This window comes from Hippoglossus hippoglossus, chromosome 16 (genome assembly GCF_009819705.1).
Source record: "Hippoglossus hippoglossus isolate fHipHip1 chromosome 16, fHipHip1.pri, whole genome shotgun sequence".
NCBI classification, from domain to species: Eukaryota; Metazoa; Chordata; class Actinopteri; order Pleuronectiformes; family Pleuronectidae; genus Hippoglossus; species Hippoglossus hippoglossus.
In genome coordinates, this window is record NC_047166.1 from 12505355 (window position 1) to 12529870 (window position 24516).

Consider the following 24516-nt stretch of genomic DNA (forward strand, 5'->3'; position numbering starts at 1 on the left):
CTCTGTGCCACAGGCCCCACATGCGTGTGCGTCCTCTGTGCGTCTTTTGGAGGAAGTGAGCGTGATTTGACGAGTATTAAACACAGTGATGGCACCAAACCACGTGGGAATAGAGTCTCCTCTCAGCAGCACTGGACTGCAGCTCTACTTTACTTTACAGTTGTTGTTGTTTACCTCTCAGCAGGGTGTTTTTCCTGTGCGCTCCCAGGAGCAGCAGCAGCAGCAGCAGCAGCAACCCCGCCCCCCCCCTCCTCGCGCTCTCATTCCTCAGACAAGTCCCAAGGAGGAGCGGAGCACCAACACTTCTGAACCAGCCTCCACAGAATGCAACGCAGAATAACTCCCTTTTAATCAGTGCTTTTATTGGTCTTTCACGCACACGACAAGGTTTTGCTTTCTCCCGACTTCTTTTAACTTGAGGGTGACACTTTTACGCGCAGCTCGGGCGGACAGAAGTCCTCATTGGGAGTTTGTTGGAGGCTGAAACGCGGTAAGTTCCTTTTAAGGGAAAGTCCACCTCTGAGCTTCCAGACAGCGAATGCATCCTCTTAAACACGTTCGCCACACACCGATCAAACCTGCAGCGTCCACGTGTGCCTTTGTCTTGTGGAGTTGTTGCGCTTTTTGCTGCTCCTGCTGCAAACCACAAACCTCCAACCACCCCCAACTTCTAAATGCCTGTGTGACCGTTCAATTGCACCAAACCACCGTTATGTTTGTGTCACAAAAACGCTCCAGCCCCGCGTGTTTTCTCCCCCGCGTTCAGCCGTGGGTTGCCGGTGGCGTCAGAGTGTTTCCTTCCTGCTCAGAAAATGCCACGCCATCTGAGGGCTTCATCTCCCCACTGATCGCTGCCAGCAGACCGTGAAGGGTTCTCCAGTCTGCGGTGCATTCAATGTCTGCGACGCGTCGTGCACTGTTCGAGGGGAAACTCCAATCTGTAAAAGATATGTTGCAGCACACTCATGATTCTGGATTGCTGACTCTTGTATAATGTAATATGTGGGGCATGTTTATGAGGGTTAAATTAAACAAGCCCAATTTGTCTTATTGCAAACTCCTCCGTGATAATCCCACTTTATTTTAATCCATGGTAATTGCGATTTTTAAGTGCTGCTTCATGGTCTCCTCTGCCCATTCTACTTGACTACGTGACTCAGAAGTCTAACAAACAAGATTATTGGATTGGTTCTTGTTCGAAAAACTCTTGCCTGTATTTGTTTGATTAAACCTGATTGGCAGGTCTTTATTGTTAATCCTGCTCCGGGGTGGAAGTGTTGGTTTCTCTTCACACCCCCCACTCCTCATGCATGAATCCACAGCACTGCTCTGGGCCACAGAGGGAAGCCTCTGCACACGCAGGCCTTGGAGTTTGCAAATAAAAAAGGCATTTTATATCATGGCTTCGATTTTCTGCAAGTGTGGAGCTAAAGCTGAATCTACCTGCACCATATTTAGTGGTTTTATTGGGACAACGGGGCTGTGGAGCTGAGGAAACTACAACCAGCTCTGTGTGGTCATGCAGTGTCCTTAAATGTGCAGACCCCCTGCAACTCCAGCCACAAGTCCGGTAGTGGAACCTTAGCCTGTAAACATTTGGGTGTAAGAGAATCTCAAAGAATGTCCCAGATAATAAATAGACAGAAAATCAGCCCAGGAGGTTCGTGTCCCACCAGTAGATTGGATGACACAGTAGAAACCATTCCAAACTCACTGGCCAAATTTCAAGTGGAACCCAACACCAACCTTTGACTCCTATGTTTCATATACATATTTCTGAGGTGCTCAGTCTGAAATAGACCCTGTTCTCTCACCCAGAGTCAGGAGGCTGCGTTACCAAGATGCAGATCTTGATCATATAAGTGATGCAGTTATGTAGCGTCTAACCAAGATTACTGTGTCCCTACCAGGGATGCACCGATGTGGAATTACGGGGGCTGATACCAATATTGGGGAGTAAAAAAATACTGATACTGATCACTTTACACATGTAAAAATAATTGGCGATGAATCACAAGATGCCATTATCGAAACGAAGAAATGTATTTGAGGCTTGATATTTTACAGTTTAACCATAAACTCAATTAAAATTAAACAAATACAATCAAATATATAGAACAATAATAATTTTTCAATAATTTGGCTTTTTGGACTCGGACTGTTCTTTCAACAGCGTCATTTAAAGCTGCAATAGAATTTAGAATTCAGTTGAACAAGTTTCCCCATTTCTGATCTACTGTTCTAGGGAACTAACTTGAACTTTGAATGGCCTGACTGGTCATTTCTGGGTTTTTTTACATTTTTTTTTATTGTGAAACCAGTTCCTTTCTGATAACAAGGCTGTTTCTTTAAATTGCCGAGGAAGTTGGTGCATTTGAAGGTTTTTCTGTAAATCACATGTTGAAAATTTGCATTTCACTTTGACACAATACCCTTTTAAAACAGCAATGACCCAAAGTGTGAGCACATAAACGATCACATCGCTGTGTGTCTGTCTGTCTCTGTCCAGCAGGAACCATGGATCTCGTGGTGTTGGTGGCGTTCAGCTCCTGGTTGGCTCCTGCACTCGGTGAGCTTCCCTTTCTTCACTAAGTCTGTTCAGGATCTTTGTGTCGTCTTTGCAAATGTTCTGTGGTTCCACTGCTCAGCTTCCCCTCTGTGGCTTTATTATAAGTCTCCCCCGTGCTAAACCAGCTGTGTGTCTGTGTAACAGGATCAGGGTTTGGCAGGGAAATGTCGGGTAAGTTTTCCTGCATTAGAAGTGGTCACCAGCAATGCATGGCCTCTAGCTTTTCTTTTTTTTTGGGCTGGTGTTGGAATTCCACCATCATTTACAATTTTGAATGTTTTCCACTCCATGTCATTGTTTGGCTGTGAGAGAGGGCTGTGTCAGAGCAGTGTAAATATGTCCTTACGGTGCAGGAATGTGCGCTGCCAGCTTTGTGGATGCAGATCTTTGGTTAGTCTGGCTGTGCGTGCTGCAGCTTTTCAGTCCAGTTTGATGTTGAGCAGATTCTACAAGCACATTTCTTATTTTCTCCATTAGACCTTTTGTCCTGAGGCTTGTCAGTATTATACAATGTGTTTTTTTTTTTCTTTCACAGATCTACTGTTTACTTACAATAAGGTGAAAGTTAACTCCGGCAAAACGAGAATATAACATATTTTAGAGTTTTTCTTTCAACCGGTCGTAATTTTTTTTCCTATCATGTGTTAAAAACATTTCTCTTTTAATCTGAACTCGTGTAGAGCGGCTGTGATAAATTGTAAAAGTTCAAAGATCACATCGTGTTTGCCCACACTTGGAAATGATTTCACACATTATCCTCTTACTGTCTTCAGCTTCAGTTGTTGGTGTTTATACTGGAACACACTGACATTTTAAGCTGCCGTTCACAGTCACAGTTGAGTATTTTAAAATAGAGCTGTAAAAAAAATAACGATGTGAAATGTTGCCGCTGTGGGGATACATCGTTCTCACTCCCAACTCCTCTGTGTTTTTATTATCACACCGAGTCAACTTGTCTCTTTTAATTGTTCTTGTTGTTTTTGTTGCCGTTCAGGGCGATTTATGATTCAGATTAACACCAAATACAATGAGCTGTGTAGCAAGATCCCAAAGAGTGGAGGAGACACAACATGAAACACAGCAGCCGGTGTGTTTTCCCAGATGGGAGCAGAGGGATGAGACGGAGCACAGGGGTCTGGACTTTCCCACATTAGTGACAAGACACAAACGAACACAGAGCACGATCGTACAGAAGCTGAGATCTGTTGACTCTAACGAAAGTGGAACATATACATGTCCGTGTTTGTTGTAAAAGTTGTGACGAACGCTGCATGACTGACACTGAAGCGGTTTTCAGACATGAACTCCGGAAAATGTCTGGAAAACTGGGTCTGGGCACTTTCCATAGTTTGCCTTTCGCATTTGAATAACGCAGCAGGAGATTGTTCAGGAAAATGTCAGGAACATTCAGGTGAGGGGTGGCAGGAAGGAGGCAGGACGTGACGTATATATATATATATATTCCGCTGTGTAGATCACGTGTTTTTGTTTACAAATCAACACAGCCGTCAGATCTTATCTCCAAAGGCTCTCGCATCGCCTCGTCTTTCGTGACGATTGGAGAATTGGATTGTACCTTTCACCTTTACCTCCAGTTTGCCTTTCACACATGAACACGGACGCGTTCACAACAGCAACACATCCTCCGCGTTATTCAGACTTGGCGCCACTTTTTCAGGGGGGATATTTGTTTTGTTTTTTATTTTTCGTCCGTCGGATTCACTTGGGGGTCAGTTGGAGAAATTCCGCAGATAATCCGGAGGCTCTCACTCGGACATTTACATTCACACATGCACCTCCTCTGGAGAGGATCTGCAGAGTTCAGTGCATGTCTGAAAGCAGCTCAAGTTGACATCTTCATCAGCATCTTCTAAATGTATTTCACCTTGCAGGACCATCTCCGCACAATGTCCTGCTGCATCCTCACAAGGACTCACTCGAACACTCTCTGGAGTTTTTACTAGGGGGCTGGCAGGAAATACATTTGCGTTCTCACATGCAGCCCCTCTGGATTGTTTCAGGAGATCCAGAGCTCAGCGCATGTCTGAAAGCAGCGTAGTTGAGTTTGAAGCCGGCGTTCACACTTCTGGAGAGTGAATTTTCTCCATTATCACCAGTTTGCTGACTTACTCAAACCCTGTGAATGTCTTTTTCTTATGACTAATGATTTTTCTCCCTCTTTTCACAGCTTCGGCAGCAGTTGACGACATTGGTGGGTATTATTCTGAAAGAAGCTGGGAAAAGTCAAATTAAGATACTACTCTGGGCCCCGTGCTCATGTAAATTAACACTGGAACCACACTGGCTAATGAATAGATGAATGGCCCAGGCTCTAAAAGTGCTGAATAGCAGTCATATCGTAAGTGCTCTCTGAAGTGTGTCAGCGGCTAAATCTCTCATTTCTTTTCCTCTCTCTCTCTCTCTCTCTCTCTCTCTCTCTCTGTTCTCTCCCTCCACCAGACTATGACAGCGCTTTTAATTACGGTGAGTGTTGAGCAGATGAACCTGTTTTTTTTTTTTTTAATGGCCGGCCCTCTGCACAGGAAACATCTGGGAGGTCGAGATGAGTTTGCATTTTTCCACTTGTTTTTTTTTATAGAAGTGATGGAAAACTTAGACCCCCGGAGTCATCCCACTGCGATTTCTTCTCATCCTGTCCGCTCTGCTCTAAGTTTGATTTTGACAGAAGGACGAAACATCTGCTTTGATGTTTTATGAACAATTTCCATCAATCACGTAGTTGTTATCTTTCAGTTTCTGTGGGCAGCAAATTGTGGTTTCATCCCCTACTGCACCATGACCTGTCCTGATCCCAGCTTCGGGGTCAGGGCCCACAGGAGCTCCAGAGATAAATCTGAGGGGGGGGGGGTGGTCATGAGATCTCAACCCAAAACGTTTCACACAAAATGAATGTTTACTTTACACTGACTGTAATCTGTTTTTCCCCTTACCTTGTAAAGTTGTTGTTGCTTTTATGTCTTTCTGGTCCATGGTAATATCTTGTGACCCCTCAGGCAGTACAAAGACATATCTGAGGGGGTCACATGATATACACACGGATAAAAAGAGAAAAGGAAGTAACAGCTGTTAAACAAAAGAATTCCTATATTTCTCTACCCTTTTTTCTTTCTGGCTGATTTTAGCTCTGCAGGCCTCCTAATAATTAAACACCCTGTCGATTACAGGATGTCATTTTCCATTTATTTTCCCCTTATTTAAAAAAACGTTTTAATTCAGAAAATATTCTCAATGTGTATTTGCTTTAATCATGCAAATTCATGTAGTTGTTATTACTAACTGACTTATCTCTAGTTTAAAGACTAGACAGTGTTACATGCATGTAAACAAAGCTGTGGTTTATATTGTTCACGATACAAATATCGATGATGTTAGCATTATAAATAGAGTAATATTTGATCAACTAGTCACCACATATAAAACCAACAAACCTACTGCTGCCTGCTCTGCTTTCTTTCTTTCTTTCTTTCTTTCTTTTGCAATTATTTATTAGTTTATCCCCCTTTATGCTCAAGAATCATAAAAGTCAAAATTTCCTTTGCTGCATTTGTCCCTGCGTCACTTTGACACTTCAAAATCAGAGTCGACCGTGATGTTTTTTACAGCTTTGGTGACTGCAGCTCACTGGAATTTGCAATGACCCGACATGACCATTAGGGGGCATGCTGGACATCTCTGCAGTGCAGCCCTTGACTCAAAATGTGGTGAAATTCCTGACAGAAGCCTCGACAGGCTTTAGAATCCAGGGGATTTTGTGGCTGAAAGCTTTCATGTGCTGCTAATCACGTCACTGAGCATTACAGAGTCCTTGTTCCTCATTTCAGATTATGAATCTCTGAGAATCGGTGGCCTGGTTTTCGCAGTGGTCCTGTTCCTCTTGGGTATCGCTCTCATTGTCAGTAAGTGTTTTGCCTCCGTAAGTACACAGCAGATGTGTAATGTCAAGTGTCGTTTTTCACCACACTGTGATCCCAGTAAGTGCGAGTTGACCTCACAGTCTCCCGAATGTACACTCTGCCGCAAAAACAAGCCGCCCAGTGTTTGTCTCAGACGTCTGGTAGGGAGACGAGCACAGAGGCTTCTCGCACAAGCTCAGCACTCGCCGCTCTCATGCTCCGTGTATCACAGCAGCTCTTTATACATCATCCATGTTCTCACTCACCGTGTCCTTCCATGGTTCTTCCTCGCTACCTGCCAACACACGCTGCGACTGCAAGGGGGAGCCCTGAAACCAAAACCTACCAATGAATAATTCACACACACACAGACACAAACACACTCTTTTACTTCTGTCTTAGTGAGGACACTCATAGGCATAATGCACATGCCAGCCCCTTATCCCTTACCTTAACCATCACAACTAAATACCTTACCTAAACCTAAAACCAGGTCTTAACCCTCAAACAACCCTCTGAAACAGTGAGGACCGACCGAAATGTTTTCACTCTGTAGGGTCTATGCTCAAATATGGTCCACACAAGTACAAGTGTACACACACACTCTGCTTCTGTTAGATCACTGTGGATTCCTAGCTGCACACTATGAAGAGCTGTGAGTGGTAAAAGTATAAAAACTAGCAGATAAAGCTCTCAGATATTTTGTTTTAAATAACAGTATATTTGTATTTTATTGTGTTTTTATTACTTGATTGCACTTTATGATTATCACACTTGTCCTTTTTTTATTCTCGTTTGACTGTTTGTGTGCACACAGGCCCCGGACATACGTGGTTTGTTCCCATGGGTTTTACAGATATGGCTGAAATGACATGAATTGATATAAAAATCGATTCAAGATTTTGTAGCATTAAGTAATTATTGAAGTTTCACTACTATTAGCTTGACAGAAATGAAATACAGATTATTCCTATTTAACCCCAAAGTGAATGACATTAAATCTGTAAATAAACTTAATTTTTTGGGTGGTTGTAAAACTTCAAACTTCATTAGTGTGAGATAAAATGTCTTAGAGGCAGAACATAGAACCATAACAGAGAAAATCCTCAATGTATTATTTGGCACCAGTGTGAAAGTGGCTGATCTGAGGATGAGTGTTAACTTTCAAGATGCTTTATTCTTAGTCCTGAGTATGTAGGTCACCAGCTCGGTCTGGGATTTTCCAACTCTTTGGCTCGCAGCAGCCACTCTTCTGGCCAGGGCCCGTCTTGTCTTACACTTCAGGTGCAGATACTGTGCACGATGCTGCGTTAGCTGAAACCTGTACGATCTGGTTTATGAAGGTCAACTGGAGTCATTGGTGCAAACAAACATCTGTTCTAGTTTCATATGCGTTAACACCAAGACGCTGCCCTGATGGAGCACGTGATGGGCTCGTGCTGAAGTTATGAGTAAACACAGCTTCATCTACGCCTCCTTCTATAACTATATTTCCAAAAGAGTTTAAAATATCAAAGTGCTTTTGTCGTCTAACACATAATATAAATGCTAACTGACTTCATACTACTGGCGCCTGTAGTTTTACTTTCAACAACTGAACTTTGCAGTGATTTAGGTACGTGAATGTTCTCCTGAGCTGGGGCCACTAAGCTGCGAGCTTCTAAAGCCTCCTGAGGCTCGTAGCCCAGACGGGCTTATCTGCACAAAGACTGTATTCATGTAGTATCAAAGCAACCTCTTGTATGACTAGTACTGTGTGTCGTATACTGGTATAATAATGTCTCCTGTGTTTTCCCCCCATAAACAGGCCGGAAATGTACCTGTTCGAAAGGAGAAAAGTCACGGTAAGTTGAGCAGAAGTCAGAAACCAAAGTTATAAAGGACTTTCTGTTATAAAGGACTTTCTGTAATATATATATATATATATATATATCAACTAGAATGGCGCTCAGTAGAGTACATACCTCTGCCAAGGCCCAATAGTCTCCTTAAAGTCAATCAAGCCACTGCACACACTCATAGAAATCAGTTCCATAAATGTGCCTGATTTCTTTTCATTAAGATCCATGAATTGTTCCCCGGGGAAAACTGTTAAAATGGACGTGAAAGTTCACCAAAGTTGAACTCCATGCGAAGTCACGCTGCGATTTGCTTCCCCACAGAAATCAAATGTTTTATTCGCCTGCTCGCTCTCACAGATTGGAAATGAATACATTGGCCTCTGAAACATTTGCGTATGTATGTATTCATTTCAAATGCAGTTGCATAATTGCTTCATTAACACTTAATATTTGTATAGATCCAAGGGTCCTGATGCGGAATCAGGTGTTCCAAAAGGTACGTTTTTCTCTTCCTTCATAATATATACAAATTCAATAAATGCATTTCCATACAAATCTAAATCTAAATTTACCTCTGCAGCTTAGACACAGAGACGAGGAGCAGTGGAGATCTGGTGAGTGTTTGACAAACCTCTGTAAATCTGTTTTCTGCAGACGGAAGCTGAAGGAGATTGTTTTAAATCATCTTCTTCCTCTTTTCCGCAGTGTTACTCACTAGTGCCAGTAGGTGGCAGCAAACACCACAACCACAGCTGAAGACAATCTTTCCATGATCGCATGAAGCTTTTATTTTTTTGTCAATTTCACAATGTTACTATGCTTCTATTTTTCCCATTTACATGTTTTGTATCAGTAGATTTTATTTGATAATGTACCAACTTAATTTTATGTTGGCAATAGTGTGATTTTCATTTGTATTTTTTTGTGATTTCCAAACTGAAGCAAAAATAATAAAGCAAATGTTTGAAAAGGTTTTGTTTTTTCTTGTTTTATAAAGACCGCGTCATTCCATTTCCTCAGCCATTAGAACTGGACTAGTGCAGGAAGCAGTTGTGCTGCACTCCTGCTTCTGCTGACACTGCAGACAGTTCAGTTACACATGCAGCAGTAACTAGCAGCAGTGACAGCGTGAATGATCTATGCTGCATTGTGCAGCCCTCGGAGAAGACTCTATTAAAAAATGATAACTCTTAATTTTACAGATGTCTTTCTTCGATGCCGTGTATTGGTAGATTGTTTTTTTTTGCTGTATGGAGTCAGGCAGGTGGAAGATGCAGATGTCGGCTTTATTTTCTCCCCACAGTTGCAGGAGCAGCCCCACTGCACTGCACAAAAGAAAACACATGCACATGAACTGGTGCATTTTGAGCAGGTGCACACACGTTACTCTAAGAAATTCTACCATTATGAGTAAGAAACTCCAAGCAATAGTAGAGCCATAGAAATATGAAAATGAGAATATATATTCATCTGTTTCACCTCAACTTTCACACTCCGAGACCACAGAAGACTGTGTGGTGCCCAGTAGCTCATAGGAATAGTTCAATTCTCTTATCTATTTTGTGGTGAGATGATATCTGTTGTTATGCTTTTATTTGTTTTTGTCTTTGGGCTAGTGTGGAAAACCTCTATGTAATCCACACCCTGGTCGATGTATCACAGGGGAGTGAACCATGGGGCTGCAGCATTGTGAATGCATTGTTCGGTGTGGCCACCAGAGGGCCCTGCTGAGTTCACACTGAAGGTTCACTGCACAGTTCAGTGCTGTTGTGTCCAACTGCCTCCTCTCACATCCAGGCTTCATCTGCAACCTGCTAAATCTCTGGGAGACTGCTGCATCTCTGCTGTGCATCATGGCCACCACAGGTTTGATCATCCTTTTCTTTCTTTATGGGCTCAACGTAGAGTACATCCGACAGAAGTTCTACAGATTGAGAAAAAAAACGTAGTTATTAAATATGTGATTAAATTGCTTTATTTCCATACTTGTCTTGATGTAGTTAAGTGAGACTGCAGTATCGTTGCCAAATGTACTGCTGATGCATGCACCAGTGTTTTAACAAAGAGAGTTTAATACGCTAACTGAAATAAACAAGTGAACAGTATTAATGATATTTCACTTGTTTCTCTGGAAGTTGAGTCGTCTTTGTGGCAGAGGGAAAACATGGGCGGGAATGTAAACTGCCAGCTCAGCCACTTGGGACTGATTTGTTCAGCAGCATTATTGACAGACCGATACCTCAACAGTCTGATACAGGCTGCATGTTTAGTGCAAAATAATTCAATATATTGGCTGAGTGTTGAAATCTATCGTCGTAAAATAGCTTAAACATATTTCCTGTTATTTCACTATTCCATCTCTCTTCACTGCTGCTGTGAGGAAATCCCTGTATCTTGACTGCTGGCCCCTAACCCACTTTTGGTGGTGCATCTTTTTCTGCTGAGCACATATGCTGCATCGAGCGCCTCTCAGTTGTGAAAAAAAAAAAAGTACCCCAGAGGAGTTGAGGAGCTGCAGATACAGATCCTTGTTCATTACTGCTGGATTTAAAAATCACACCCAGCTTATTGCTGCCCAACTCAACACCTTTTATTTTTATTTGTTCTATAACTGACCAGATTCTGTCTTTGCAGGAACAATGTTTCCAGACCAAAGTGACTTTGACTACGGTAAGACTCACACAGTTTACTGATCCGAAAAACCTGAAGCACCACGTCTGACATGTCAGCAAATTTTTTTAAATTACAGTTAAGTTCATCATCAGCTGCTGTGGAACGTCCGTGCGGTAAACTCACAATGATTTTGTCCCCCTGTAGATTATGAGACGTTGCGGACCACAGGGGTTGTCCTCGCTGTTGTCATGTTTGTCTCTGGCATTTTAATAGCCCTGAGTAAGTTCAGACTTTAATTTAAATATCTCTCTAATTCAGAGGCTTTATCAAATTTCTAACTCGTCTATCATTCCTCAAACAGGTAAAAAATTCACTAAATGTGTAAAACCCTCATCCAAGTAAGACATGTGGACGACCCGCCTGTGCATGCTGTATGATTCTGACTTGAAGGGGGAAACACAACCAGTGTGCTCATGTGACTAATGCTGAGTTTCCCACAGCTTTTCCTCTCCCCTCCCCTGGATGCATCTTCTCTTAATGCCTATTCCCCCCTTGTTCTGCAATAACACAACCCTGAAACACACATTAGAGATTACACACAACTACACATGACAAGCCACACGTGGGCAGTGCTTTCACATTCCCCATAACTCTGTGGTAGTTCTTGAAAAAGCATTTGAGTAAAAGGTATGCGTCACACTGCTCATGTGTTGGCAGTGAGTGTGTGGCCGTGGGTATTCACAGGCTGGTCGCATGTTGCTTGAATGGCCAGAGAGGAAGAACAACTAGCTGCTGTTTGAGCCGGATGACAAATAAAAACTGGATATTGATTTATGGTTATTGATCGTCTGACTCAGAATCCTGTGGCTTCAACTGACTCCTGAAATCCTGATGATGGAGGCACTTGATTAAACGCAACCCCCCCCCCCCCCCCCCCCGAGTTGAAGTTGTGGCCACAGGCTTCAAACTGCAGAGCCAGTGTTTGATTATCAGTAATAAAGATGAAATTGAAAATAGGATACTAAGGAAAATATTTACTAATTCTTCTTATTTGTATTTTCAGCTCCAGCTCGTCTGGGACTCAGATTCCAAAGACAGAGGGTAAGTTCACTTAACTGCAGGCGGGCGTTTCAGGTCATTATTATTATTATTATTATTATTATTATTATTATTATTGTTATTATTTGCTTTAAAATGTACTAATGTCTTTTGTTTCTTTTTCTTTTGCAGTTCCTCCTCAAACTGTATAGTAAATATAGACTTGAAAGAGAGAAAGCATGCCAGCTAACACACACACACACACACTCTCTCTCTCACACACACTCACACACACACACACACACACACACACACACACACACACACACACACAAACACACACTTGTTGTCAACGGTCATTCCTTTTATGGCTCATATACCTCTGTCAGCTGGATGATCAATAAACAGGGTTTTCTGATGCTTCCTCACTGAACCAGTGGGATATCTGACGAACAGCTCCTCCCACAGCTCCTCCCACAGCTTCTCCTCTCCCTGCCCTGGATGCCTCCTCTCTTAATGCTGCAGAAATGTACAAAAAAACTTTTTGTATACTTTGCTCAGTGTTGTGTGATTGTTGGTACTATAAGCAGTAGAAACATGAATATATGCACACACAAAAACTCATATGCATATTCAGAAAGACAGAAGCAACAATTATTGTCTCTATTCCTGACAGTAAAATAAAGAGCATGAATATATATATACAGACTTGGTCATTATCAAGGACCTATGAACTGCATGCTTCAATAAATTGTAACAATTGTCTTTTACCTTTATTTTTCCTTTATTTCTGTTTATATCTACTTCCAGAAAAGCAATAATTAATGGCAGAATGAAGAAACTAATGACAAGAACAAATCAAATGTTGTAAAATTACCTGGCTAAAATGAAGCAGCGGCCATAATAACTTGATGCAAAAGAAGAGCAATGTATTATTTGGGAGATGTTTTGAAAAATATAAAAGAAAATGTGTATTTAAAATGTTTGTTTTTATGTTTTAGTATAAGCATAGTATTAAGGTTTGAGAACTTAAAGCCAATACAATGAGACCAGTGTTTCAAATAAAGCTCTTGTCTACTCAACACAGTTTTAACAGAGCCTTTAATCATCTGGTTTGATATGAATGAGAGAAATGAGAAAATATCATGATTCATTTTTCCAATTAAACTGATATTTGTTTTGCTTCACAGGAATTCACAGCATGTCTAATAACAGAGATGACACACTGTTGAGAGACAGCTCAGGAATTATTCATAACTGAAATTACACTCAGATGTAAAACCTAATTTCGCCTATGACTCAGGTTGATTGTCATGGCAACAAAGGTCAGGGATGATTTAAAATCACAGAGTGTAAATAACTGGCGTAGACACTCTGTGGCGGGGCGGCGTATTTTCCATTCTGAAGATCAAAACAATCAGATGGAACTTTACACACAGTGTTATCAGGCTTTTATTCATGACTCATGACGAGAAAGTACAGATATTCACTGCACTTACTCGTGCAACTGTGATGAGAAAGAAAACATTCTTCATTCATTCGGTTTCCACATTCAGAAACAGTTTTACACAGTAAAGTTTCTTTTCTTCCATTAAGAAAATGATACCACGTGAAGTATGATGCATACGGACAGAACATTAAATTACATGATCGGTTATTCTCATTTTTTATAGCACACGCATTCTTAACATAAGCACACATGCTGACTGAAACTGAAACCATCACTCAGTGTATCAATATGAGAACTTATCATGATGGTGGGGTTTTGACAGGAGCGTCAGAGGGGTTTCAGGAACATGGTCCCCGGGGGGCTCATACCAACGATTTCACAGAAATCAACATAAAACTGGGAGTGTGGCCTGATCAGAAAATGAATGTTACTCCACCTTTCACAGCACCTTCAGATAAAAAATGTTTTCTTTCAAAATGTGAAGTATCACAATGACTAACAGATGAATTATAATGTCTCTGTTAGTCACACCTTTTAGCAGGAGCATCTTGTGAAAAGGCTTGATGGAGGAAATCTTGTTTTGGAATGAAGTGCTTCACCTACACATGAATACTCAAAGCCTGTGTGTAGAGAAATAAATAAAGCATGACATGCTTACAGACACTAAATCACAGGTAATTTAGGCTTGATGCGTTAAAGCATCGTTTGTCAAATCCAATGTGAATTATATCACGGGATTAATTTGCCAAACTGGTTCGTTAACAACTTATTGGCCAGGGACTCCCAGAACCTCCAAACAATAAAGTGTAAATCCCCTTCTCAACAGAGGAAACATTCTCATTCCCTCCAAACGAGGATTACAAGTGGTTTAAATCATTCCTGGTCCTGCAAGGACATGTAGCGTCGACGGGAGGAGGCGCTCCGTTTCTTCAGCATCAGCTTGAGCTGGAAATGAAAAGACATTGAGTTGATAATGAATGAGAGGTGATAAATATGAAAAGAGAAGGACTCTGCTCGGTGCAGAAGTGGCTGTTAAAATGAGGGGGGCGGCTCACCTGCTCTCCCTGGGGGCCGCTCTGCAGCAGGTGAGCCGGCTGGTCGTTTTCCAGGTTGCGGATGCTGGGATCAGCTCCTCTCCTCAGCAGCAGCCGCAGGATCTCCTCTTGGTGGGGGTTACCATGGAGACCAGCGGCCATGTGTAAAGCTGTGTGACCATGCGCCTATGGCAAAAGAAAGAAAACGCAGCATTACTCAGACTGTTTGTGTGTCCAGTATTTCTTTGTACAAACACATGCGTGTATAGAATCCACATCTGAGTGGAACTCACTTTCATGTTGACAAAGTCTTTGATGTTGGGCGGGGGAACCAGCAGATAACGCACCAGATCGATGTTCCCCTCCTTCACAGCCAAGTGCAGCACAGTCTTGTTACTTTTGATTTCCTGGAAGAGGAGAATTGAAAGTGACAGGGGGAAAAAAACACACTGAAACCACAAGTCAAATTGAAGGGAAAACAAAAAAGAGAATTGGGAGGGGAAACGGCCTGCATTACGAAATCATCACACTGAGATAAAACCTGGGCACTTCCCCGGCATGAACTGTATATTCACTGAAAGGTCAGGGTTTAGCATTTGGACTTTGATGCCTCTGTAATCATCCTGTCATCTGCTCAGCTCATGTGACTTTCAGGAAAGGGAGGTCTGCACTGTACCTGGCTGCACAGGGACGCCCCAGCACTCAGCAGCATCTCCACACAGGAGAGCTTCTCCGCCGCCTTGCTCTGAAGACCGACGTCCGCCAGACCGGTGGTGGACAAAGCCTTCATGGTGGCACTGTGAGAAATGGCTGCACAGTGCAGAGGAGTCATACCTGAGGCAAAGGAGAAGACATTAACGTTTTGACCTATAATGCACGGTCACCTTAACACAACTTCCCTGTTGGTTAACAAATAGAAACAAAAAACAAAACATAAAATCACCTTCAAAATTGCAGGCCTCCAGGTTGACGGCAGGTCTGCTGGACAGAACAGCCTGAGAAATATATATATATATATCATTAACGTGCGTTCAGTATAACACATCTGATGCCACAGTGATCCAGTCGTACTGGTGCTTTACCTGCAGAACCTCAGGGAGGCCATAGTGGACGGCCAGATGCAGGGCAGTTTGTCCATTAACGTCACAAGCATTGATGTCCGTTCCCAGTGACAATAAATCTTGTACAATATCCGGCTGGTTTGCGGTCACTGCCACCAGTAAAGCAGTCTGCACAAACACATTGATGATACAATTTTTTATTTACTGGAGCCAAAAGAGCATTTTGCACACTGTGGAAGCTCGTGTATATTTCCATACCTTTCCCTTGTGTTCTTTGGCATCCAGCCTCCCCACCTCCCTCAGCCGCTCTGCAGCAGCAAAGGCACACTCCCTGAGTCCCTTGGCAGTGTAGATGTGCAGGATGCTGACAGGACAGGAGCACATGATAAATTAGTTATAAATGAGGCTGGAAAAGGATGCTGGTAATTCCAACCCACACTTTTCCCATTCACAGTTGAATTCTGTTTTCCATTTTTAGCTGTACTTCTAATCATCGAGCGCGAGGGGCTGACTCATCACCTTCTTTGGTTTGTCTTAATCTTGCCAGGATCACATGTCTGAGCATGTGGCTCTCGCTTTAAATCACGACTGAAAACGAAACTCTAACCGAAGTAAATAATGTGTGCACGTTTACACAACACAGTGATGTCAGCAGAGTTCAGTGTGTGTGTGTGTGTGTATAAATGTGTGCCATCAGTATGAGTGTGATTGTCTTAGTGTGTGTGTGTTTGTACGTGTATGTACATATGTGTGCATGTGTGTACCATCAGTGTGATTATCGTGTGTGTATGTGTGTACACGTTCGAACTACCAGTGTGACTGTGATTGCCTGAGTGTGTGTGTGTGTGTGTGTATACGTGTGTGCGTGTGTACCATCAGTGTTAGTACGATTGTGTGTATACGTGTGTACCATCAGTGTTACTGTGATTGCCTGAGAGAGTGTGTGTGTGTGTGTGTTTGCACTGTTACTGTTATTATTTTGGGGGGGTTCAGTCACAGACAAACTCAGACCCACATTCTGAAACTCGCGTATTCCACTCACGTGTCTCCGTCTTCGTCCTGCCCAGTGGTTCTGCTGTAATCCATCCCGCTGAGCAGCATCCTGGCCTCTTCCAGTTTGGTGGCGTCCATCGACGAACCGAAACTCATCTGTGTGTTCTGACTCAGACCCAGAGGTGACCAAGATGAAGCCAAAGTGGGATCTGCCACTGGCATCTGGCAATCCTGCTAAAAACAATATGATTAAGGCCAACTTGAATACAACATGTCAGTTGGAGGGTCATGACGATGGGAGTCTACTTACGTATGTCTGAGTCATTGTGTCTACAAATCCTGGGAGCTGCTGCTGTGTGCTGTATTCCGACGACATGGCGTGGCTGAAGGCTGGAGCGAAGCTGGGTCCTGGATGGCTGCCATAGTAACTGAGTGTCGGCTCTGCTACTGGGGTCCACTGCCCAAAGCTCACTGCCATGTCTGAGTAGCTGCTTGATGATGCACCTAGAATGAAAAGCCTAGACTGAGCCTGTGATATTCACACACTTACACTCAACACTATGTGAGGCCGCTGTGGCTCAGCAGGTGGAGCGGGTTGTCTGCTCCAGTCCAAGTGTCCATGGGCAAGACACCGGCCCCAAAACACTGACAAGGCCAATGCACACCGTCAAAAATACAGTGGACAGGTGCGGAGGAGAAAAGCACATGCAGGTGAGAGAAGAGGAATCCCACATACTGTCCTGTACTTAAAAAACGTAATGAAGTTTTTTTTTTTGCTGGACAGGACAGTGTGCAGGATTCCTCTTCTCTCAAGACGCCGGCCCACAAATTGCCCCTGTCAGCTGTGTGTGAATGGGATGTTTGAATGATAGAGATGCTCTGTTTGAATGGGACTTGAAGTGAAAAATGCTCTGAGTGGTCTGTGTTTTCTGTTCTTTTCAGAGAGTCCCATTAAAAGAGCCAGGGAGTCCTGGTCAAGTTAAACAGCAATGAAGTAAAAAAAAAAGAAGAAAAAGTTTTAAATATAAATGCAAGCAGGGAAACACAAAGCGTAGTCAACATAACATACTGTTCCTAAACTCATTTATAATAAACAGGTCATGAATACAAACTTGGCCACTGTAGATTTTGGCAAATACCTCAACAAAAGTACAACTTGGGGACTATTTTCTGATGGGGATGTGGTGCATTGGTGAGTATTTACAGCAGCAGAAGTGTCTTTTTTGGAAATTGCTCAAAATAAACTGGAATGCCCGTGTTCATCAAAATGAAGAAAAATGTCAGAGTGAGCAACTTTGTAACTAACTATATATACAATATCGGACAATATCTGAGTTTTATGACACAGAGGGATACCACGCAGGTCCAGACCTTAAGTGTTTTGACATAAATACATCTACTATCACCAGGCTCAACTCATTCAGTTTGAGAAGAAAACTATGTATATTAAATGTGAGCGTCTCCATCACTTTTAAAATGCTGTAACACAGTTATACTCTGATGTGAACCTCAAAGTATCCATTCTCTGATTTCTTGTTGAACGTGCTGAAGAACATGAGGTGTTTAATTGTCCAGTTGATTATAGGCTGGACTCTATCTGAGGCTTTAGCTCAACACGTAAATAAACATATTGGAATTCATTTATTATTAGTTTTGGTGTTTTTAATAGGTAATAAGAAAAATATCAATAAAACAGACAGTTGTGTATACGTTCACCAGCTCTTACCTGTACAGGTAAATACTTCTGGCGAGGACAACTGCTGGCAGAGAGAACAGAAGAAATGATGAGTAACCACATTTTTACTGTGTTATTATTATATAAATATGTGTTTATTATTATTTAGATGCAGAGCCCCTCTGTTTGATGACTTACTGTCACAGTGTTTGATGGACCAGGACTTGTGCTCGCTGCAGAGCAGGACGGTGACACAGACGACGACTCACGCCTCCTCTTCTCCTCCAAGAGCTTCTTCACTGTGGGCAGAGTGCAACACGGCTTCTCCTTTGGTGCTGAAATTACAGAGGAAGACATTGGAGCGCAATAAGAATAATAATTTAATAAAAGAGTTAAAAAATATATAAATAAAGTAAAAGATTATAAAATGATTAAAACAGTCGTCGAGATCAGAGCTAGATTAAAACTAAGTAAATGTGTTTGGTTTTGGTCTGAGATCAAGAATTTTGCTCATGAAACTGTCATGGGACTAACAATATATAGATTCTATTAAATTAACTAATTCTTTGGTAAATACTTTCAGAAAATGTGTTTTTGTTTGAAAAATATAATTATATATTGTATACAAATTATAGTTATTATTCAAATATTGATAATTTTCAGAGACTACAGTAATTGTTTCAGCTCTAGAAAAAGCTATGTCCCTCATCCTACATAATAATAATAATAATAATATTAATAAACACAAACTTTTTTATCCAGTCAGCAGAAAATGTATTAAAGTCTCTAATGATATGTAGACAGACGTGGATCTTTCATTGAGAAGTGAGCTTCCTCTTTTTGTAGTAATTAACTAGATCATAGATTGTGGATGAGTCTCTTGTTCCCTCTCACTGGAATACATGTGTTTATCAAGAAAGGCTTAGCTTTACTTTGAGTGTCAGCTGACTTGTCATCAGATGGATGATACAGCCTGCTCACTTTCTCCATGGCAACATGTTTCTGCTCACCTTCAAACAAAGTACATCAAATCCTTTATGAGTACTTTTCCCCTGTGAATTCATTTCCATTGAGCAGGTAAAGGAAATTAGAAAAACAGGAAAAACACATCACAAAACAGAATTTGTCGGTTTCCAGCTGACATGATGTGACCACATCACAACTTCACCCCACACGTGAAAGACACCATGATTTTCCACCCATGTCTGTGGAACCTGAGCACAGAGATAACCAAAAAAACAACCTCCTCCATTAGGAACCCAGATTATGTGGCCATTCAGACACACTGGGATTGCCACCGCTTATTTTCTATGACATCTTTCTGCAGCGCTCCGTTACGCAAACAGAAACGCAAACCACATCTTCCTGCCTTTGGTGTTTGACAGGCACGTCACCTCAACACGTGTTTCTGCCTTGTGCTTTCTAGTGCCTGGGGGGCAGGTTCATGACACCTTCTTTTGTCTGTTTCTCTTTTTGTTTTAACTGTTTGAGTGATGTCTGCTGTGGTGAGCAACACAGCAAATACAAAGATATAATATATATATATATGCAAATTCAAACCGTGAGAGAGAAATGTGAGTTCATGGTTGTGAAGGCTCCGGTTGGCCACTTCTTTCGCTTTGGCTCTGAGCTGAAAAACCTGAACAATAAACCCTATTGACCTCACAACGTAAAAAGGGCAGATTTTGGAGAATACAAGACTTCAGTCAGAACATTTCAGTGCCGCCAAGTTTAATTTTCAAGTTCATGAGGTGTTACTATGTGTTACTCAACCCTGACTCATTTGATCTTTATATAAAAATCCACCTTTGGCCTTTTGATGATGCAGATGATGTCATTCTGTCACCTCTAAAGAGTAACTGAGTGAATTACCAGATGATGGAATTTGCTCAACACTTTACAGATGGCTCTGACACATCAGCTGAGTGAAACTAGATGTCAGGAAATGTTTTTTTAAAGCTTGTCCAGGAGTAGGTCAACTTAGCCCACATGCACTTAGATCTTTTGCTTGCACTGCCCACCTACTGCTTGGGGCTATTCTGTGCCCTATTCAAATAGCGGCTGTGGAAACCCCTGGACATTGAGTCATGTGCGTGGGAGGTTGGGGATTCCAACAACCGTTCACATTTGGCTCGGCCCTCTGAGAAAGAAAGAAGCAGTGAAGTGCAGCTTCCTCATTTTGTGGTTTAACAGACCCAGTGCACACGACAAAAATATTTACTGTGGCGGAGGAGGCCCGGCAAAGAAAGTCAAGTCGTCACTTCACACAGATCACTGGACTGGTATTAATGAACAAAAAAGGGGAAATGAAAACAAGGGAGAAGAAGGTGCGGAGGTGTGTCAGGGTTTCCCCCGATGATGCTGTGTCTCTTGGATTCACCCGAATTGTACTTTCAGTCAATAAAAACTAAGATATTACATGAACTTTTCAGTGAAATGACTGGATGCACACTCTCACTAGTAGAAAATACCTCACAATCGAAATTCAAGTTTTCATTCTAAGGCTGCCATGCCAAGTACAGTGATCTATATTGTCCATAACTGCAGTGACTTTAAATTAAAGTATCAGTTCAAGTGAAAGTCTAAGTTTAAGCTGTCATCGTGGATGGATGAATGGAGCTGCCATCTTTACTGTCAAACCATTCAATATACAACTCAGTGAAAACAGAGATAATATGATGCCAGTGAAAAATGTTAAGCCCAAATACTCACATTTGTCAAAGTGCATGTCAGAAACGGGTTTTGCCTTGAAGTTTTCAACAGGTCGTTTTCTGAGCCGCCAATCTGGATCAAGTGATTCCCACAGTGATGCTCTGTGATGCTCTGTGATGCTCTGTGATGCTCTGAAGTGTGCGTCTGGCTTGTTGTCTCACCTACACTGCTTGTTGTTCCCCATCACCGCTCCCCCAGCTGTGGCACGCCCTCAGGGGAAGCCACACATATGACAAACCAGAGCCTGACAGAGTACTGAGTAACACGGAACTCAGGGGGGGGGGGGAGAGAGAGAGAGAGAGAAAATAAAGAGAGATGTGGTGATAGCAACAATCAGTAATTCTAAGTAAATCTTAAATAAGTGTTCAGATAATTCAATTTAGGTAGCAATACAATACAATACTATTGTCATATATATATATGACAATAGTATGTATATATATATATATATATATATATATATATATATATAGCTGCAGGGTTACCAGTAGTTTTCTGTAAATTTTACATCAATAATCAATGTTTCTGTAATAACACCTTTGCTGTTTTTTCTTGATTTTACTGTAGACTTCTGGCAGTACATTACAGATTTTTGTACACGTTGCTTGCTTTAAACTTAATATTACAGTTTATTTCTGGTTTAATACCATGTACAACAACACAGTGTATTGTTGCATTATTGTTGCATTGTAAACTTCATTGCAAGTTAAAGTTCTGCATTCAAATTTAGTTAGAACTACACTCAATTTAATCAGAATTTGTATTGTTTAAGCATTAAATGTCCAGTTTCTACTATTATATTTGACATTATAAAGTGTAGGTAACATTTTAATGTTGTATTTATTCAAGGCTGAAGTAATTTTTACAAATTTCAACTAGTTCATTGTTAGTTTTTTGTATAGTAAGAATCAAATGTTATAAAATGATCACATGTTTCTTTTGTGAAATATTAGTATAAGTTTAAGATTAATTGTACTTTGGTCAGTCAGTATATGCATTAAATGCCTTTAGTCCTGGTTGTAATATTGAATATCATTGAATACATAAATATGTAATGTTTTAAATATCAATGTGGATAGATAGAAAAAAACAATAGATAGAGGAGTAAATAACCACAATAAAATAGCAACATAGTGTTGAACACAATTTAATAGTTAACTTTCTGAAAATCCATAAACACTCCAAAACTTCGTTTTTTAAATCCAACATTAGGATATTTACTTATATTTACATACATAGTGTTGATGATTTTTTTTTGTTTTAATGAGAGCAAAGTTTCAATAATAGTGCAAATTAACATTGAAACTTGAGAAAAACATAGGTTCCAAGCTGTATTTTGAATTTTGATAGTTTGGTTTAATATGCTCTCAGATTTTTCTTTAATTAAGTGTATTTCCTCTTAGCTAAAGGTAAAAGCCCTGCAGCTTCACAGGAACTTCTGTGTCACCTCAAAAACAACTTGATGTTGGAACACAATGATTAAATGTCTTTTTACCAAATGACTAATATTTTAGTGTCACTTTGTTCCATAAACACCTGTCAGACAACAGTGGGGAGACATTTAATTTAATTTAAAAGGAGACGTATAAGAGTAACTTTAAATAACTAAGGCTGCTGAATTTGTAGGAAATTTGATGGAAATGACATAAAATAATAAGTGAAAACATTTTTGGGGTGAAAACATTGATAATGACAGTTTCATGTTCTCAATTTCTTTTAAAGGGGAAACAGGGAAACTTAAAGGTGATTTTTCTGTAGAATTTAGATCAGCCGGAAGAACTGAGAAATGGCATAAAAGCATGACTGACTTATCATCACAAATTATGATGGAATTTAAATAAACTAAATCTTTGAATGTCAAATACATATATTTGTAAGAAGAGAAGTAATGAAGGGAAAGGTAAGCAAAGAAACCAAATAAGTAACTAAGAAACAAATACTTAAAGGGGACATTGTATGCCCATTTTACCAATGGTTGATATGGTTCCTTGGGGTCTTAATGAAATGTCTGTAACATACTTTGGTCAAAATACCACAAGGATCATTTAAAACAGCACCCTTTTTACCCTGTATAAAACAGCCCTCCACAGAGTGACCTGTTTTGAGTGCCTGTTCCTTTAAATGCCAGTGAGCCAGCTCCCCCCTCCCCCTCTCCCCCCATGACTTTAAACGATATACACTACCGTTCAAAAGTTTGGGGTCACTTAGAAATTTCCTTCTTTTTCAAAGAAAAGCACTGTTTTTCTCAATGAAGATAACATTAAATTAATCAGAAATACACTCTATACATTGTTAATGTGGTAAATGACTATTCTAGGTGGAAACGTCTGGTTTTTAATGAAATATCTACATAGGTGTATAGAGGCCCATTTCCAGCAACTATCACTCCAGTGTTCTAATGGTACATTGTGTTTGCTAATCGCCTTAGAAGACTAATGGATGATTAGAAAACCCTTGAAAACCCTTGTGCAATTATGTTAGCACAGCTGAAAACTGTTTTGCTGGTGAGAGAAGCTATAAAACTGGCCTTCCTTTGAGCTAGTTGAGTATCTGGAGCATCACATTTGTGGGTTCGATTATACTCTCAAAATGGCCAGAAAAAGAGAACTTTCATGTGAAACTCGCCAGTCTATTCTTGTTCTGTACGGTGTGTACTACTCCCTTCAGAGAACAGCACAAACGGGCTCTAACCAGAGTAGAAAGAGAAGTGGGAGGCCCCGGTGCACAACTCAGCAAGAAGACAAGTATATTAGAGTCTCTAGTTTGAGAAATAGACGCCTCACAGTTCCTCAACTGGCAGCTTCTTTAAATGGTACCTGCAAAACGCCAGTGTCAACGTCTACAGTGAAGAGGCGACTCCGGGATGCTGGCCTTCTAGGCAGAGTGGCAAAGAAAAAGCCATATCTGAGACTGGCCAATAAAAAGAAAAGATTGATATGGGCAAAAGAACACAGACATTGGACAGAGGAAGATTGGAAAAAAGTGTTATGGACAGACGAATCAAAGTTTGAGGTGTTTGGATCACACAGAAGAACATTTGTGAGACGCAGAACAGGTGAAAAGATGCTGGAAGAGTGCCTGACGCCATCTGTCAAGCATGGTGGAGGTAATGTGATGGTCTGGGGCTGCTTTGGTGCTGGTAAAGTGGGAGATTTGTGCAAGGTAAAAGGGATTTTAAATAAGGAAGGCTATCACTCCATTTTGCAACGCCATGCCATACCCTGTGGACAGCGCTTGATTGGAGCCAATTTCCTCCTACAACCGGACAATGACCCAAAGCACACCTCCAAATTATGCAAGAACTATTTAGGGAAGAAGCAGGCAGCTGGTATGCTGTCTGTAATGGAGTGGCCAGCGCAGTCACCAGATCTCAACCCCATTGAGCTGTTGTGGGAGCAGCTTGACCGTATGGTACGCAAGAAGTGCCCATCAAGCCAATCCAACTTGTGGGAGGTGCTTCAGGAAGCGTGGGGTGAAATCTCTACAGATTACCTCAACAAATTAACAGCTAGAATGCCAAAGGTCTGCAATGCTGGAATTGCTGCAAATGGAGCATTCTTTGACGAAAGCAAAGTTTGAAGAACAAAATTAATATTTCAAATAAAAATCATTATTT

The 24516-nt window shown here is 41.2% G+C and overlaps 2 protein-coding genes and 1 long non-coding RNA gene across 7 annotated transcripts; 2 read left to right on the forward strand and 1 right to left on the reverse strand.

Annotated features, from left to right (window-relative positions):
- Positions 1–241: 241 nt before the first annotated feature.
- On the forward strand, positions 242–9296 carry LOC117776682 (FXYD domain-containing ion transport regulator 6-like). 4 transcript variants are annotated; one of them, XM_034610825.1, is made up of 10 exons: positions 253–490; positions 2513–2569; positions 2714–2740; positions 4758–4781; positions 5030–5053; positions 6412–6486; positions 8291–8327; positions 8783–8820; positions 8905–8938; positions 9030–9296. In XM_034610825.1, the coding sequence occupies exons 2-9, from the start codon at positions 2518–2520 to the stop codon at positions 8907–8909; spliced, it is 282 nt and encodes a 93-aa protein (XP_034466716.1). In that variant the 5' UTR covers positions 253–490; positions 2513–2517; the 3' UTR covers positions 8910–8938; positions 9030–9296. The 4 variants fall into 4 exon arrangements, with proteins under 4 accessions (XP_034466719.1, XP_034466718.1, XP_034466716.1 ...); XM_034610824.1 differs by having other exon boundaries at positions 258–490; positions 2510–2569; XM_034610828.1 differs by lacking the exon at positions 2714–2740 and having other exon boundaries at positions 242–490.
- Positions 9297–9879: 583 nt separating this feature from the next.
- LOC117776683 lies at positions 9880–12217 on the forward strand. The gene is made up of 4 exons (XR_004616479.1): positions 9880–10190; positions 10959–10994; positions 12001–12038; positions 12168–12217. It is a non-coding gene; the product is annotated as an uncharacterized LOC117776683 (long non-coding RNA).
- A 1114-nt stretch (positions 12218–13331) lies between these two features.
- On the reverse strand, positions 13332–21031 carry LOC117776684 (NF-kappa-B inhibitor delta). 2 transcript variants are annotated; one of them, XM_034610830.1, is made up of 12 exons: positions 20901–21031; positions 18387–18523; positions 18240–18273; positions 16824–17017; positions 16563–16744; positions 15779–15884; positions 15542–15688; positions 15403–15454; positions 15136–15293; positions 14753–14866; positions 14481–14645; positions 13332–14370 (listed from the first exon to the last, which is right to left on the reverse strand). In XM_034610830.1, exons 1-12 carry the CDS (start codon positions 20914–20916, stop codon positions 14299–14301), a joined length of 1377 nt encoding a protein of 458 aa, XP_034466721.1. In that variant the 5' UTR covers positions 20917–21031; the 3' UTR covers positions 13332–14298. The 2 variants fall into 2 exon arrangements, with proteins under 2 accessions (XP_034466721.1, XP_034466720.1); XM_034610829.1 differs by having other exon boundaries at positions 16563–16747.
- Positions 21032–24516: the final 3485 nt, after the last annotated feature.

Excerpts from the sequence above, each read along its gene's own strand:
- LOC117776682 (XM_034610825.1), top strand. The coding sequence starts at position 2,518 with ATGGATCTCGTGGTGTTGGTGGCGTTCAGCTCCTGGTTGGCTCCTGCA. Across the intron at positions 4,782-5,029 it reads GGCAGCAGTTGACGACATTG|ACTATGACAGCGCTTTTAAT; the intron begins GTGGGTATTATT and ends TCCCTCCACCAG. Across the intron at positions 6,487-8,290 it reads GGGTATCGCTCTCATTGTCA|GCCGGAAATGTACCTGTTCG; the intron begins GTAAGTGTTTTG and ends CCCCATAAACAG.
- LOC117776684 (XM_034610829.1), bottom strand. Across the intron at positions 15,455-15,541 it reads GCCTCCCTGAGGTTCTGCAG|GCTGTTCTGTCCAGCAGACC; the intron begins GTAAAGCACCAG and ends TATATTTCTCAG. Across the intron at positions 14,371-14,480 it reads GCGGCCCCCAGGGAGAGCAG|CTCAAGCTGATGCTGAAGAA; the intron begins GTGAGCCGCCCC and ends TTTCATTTCCAG.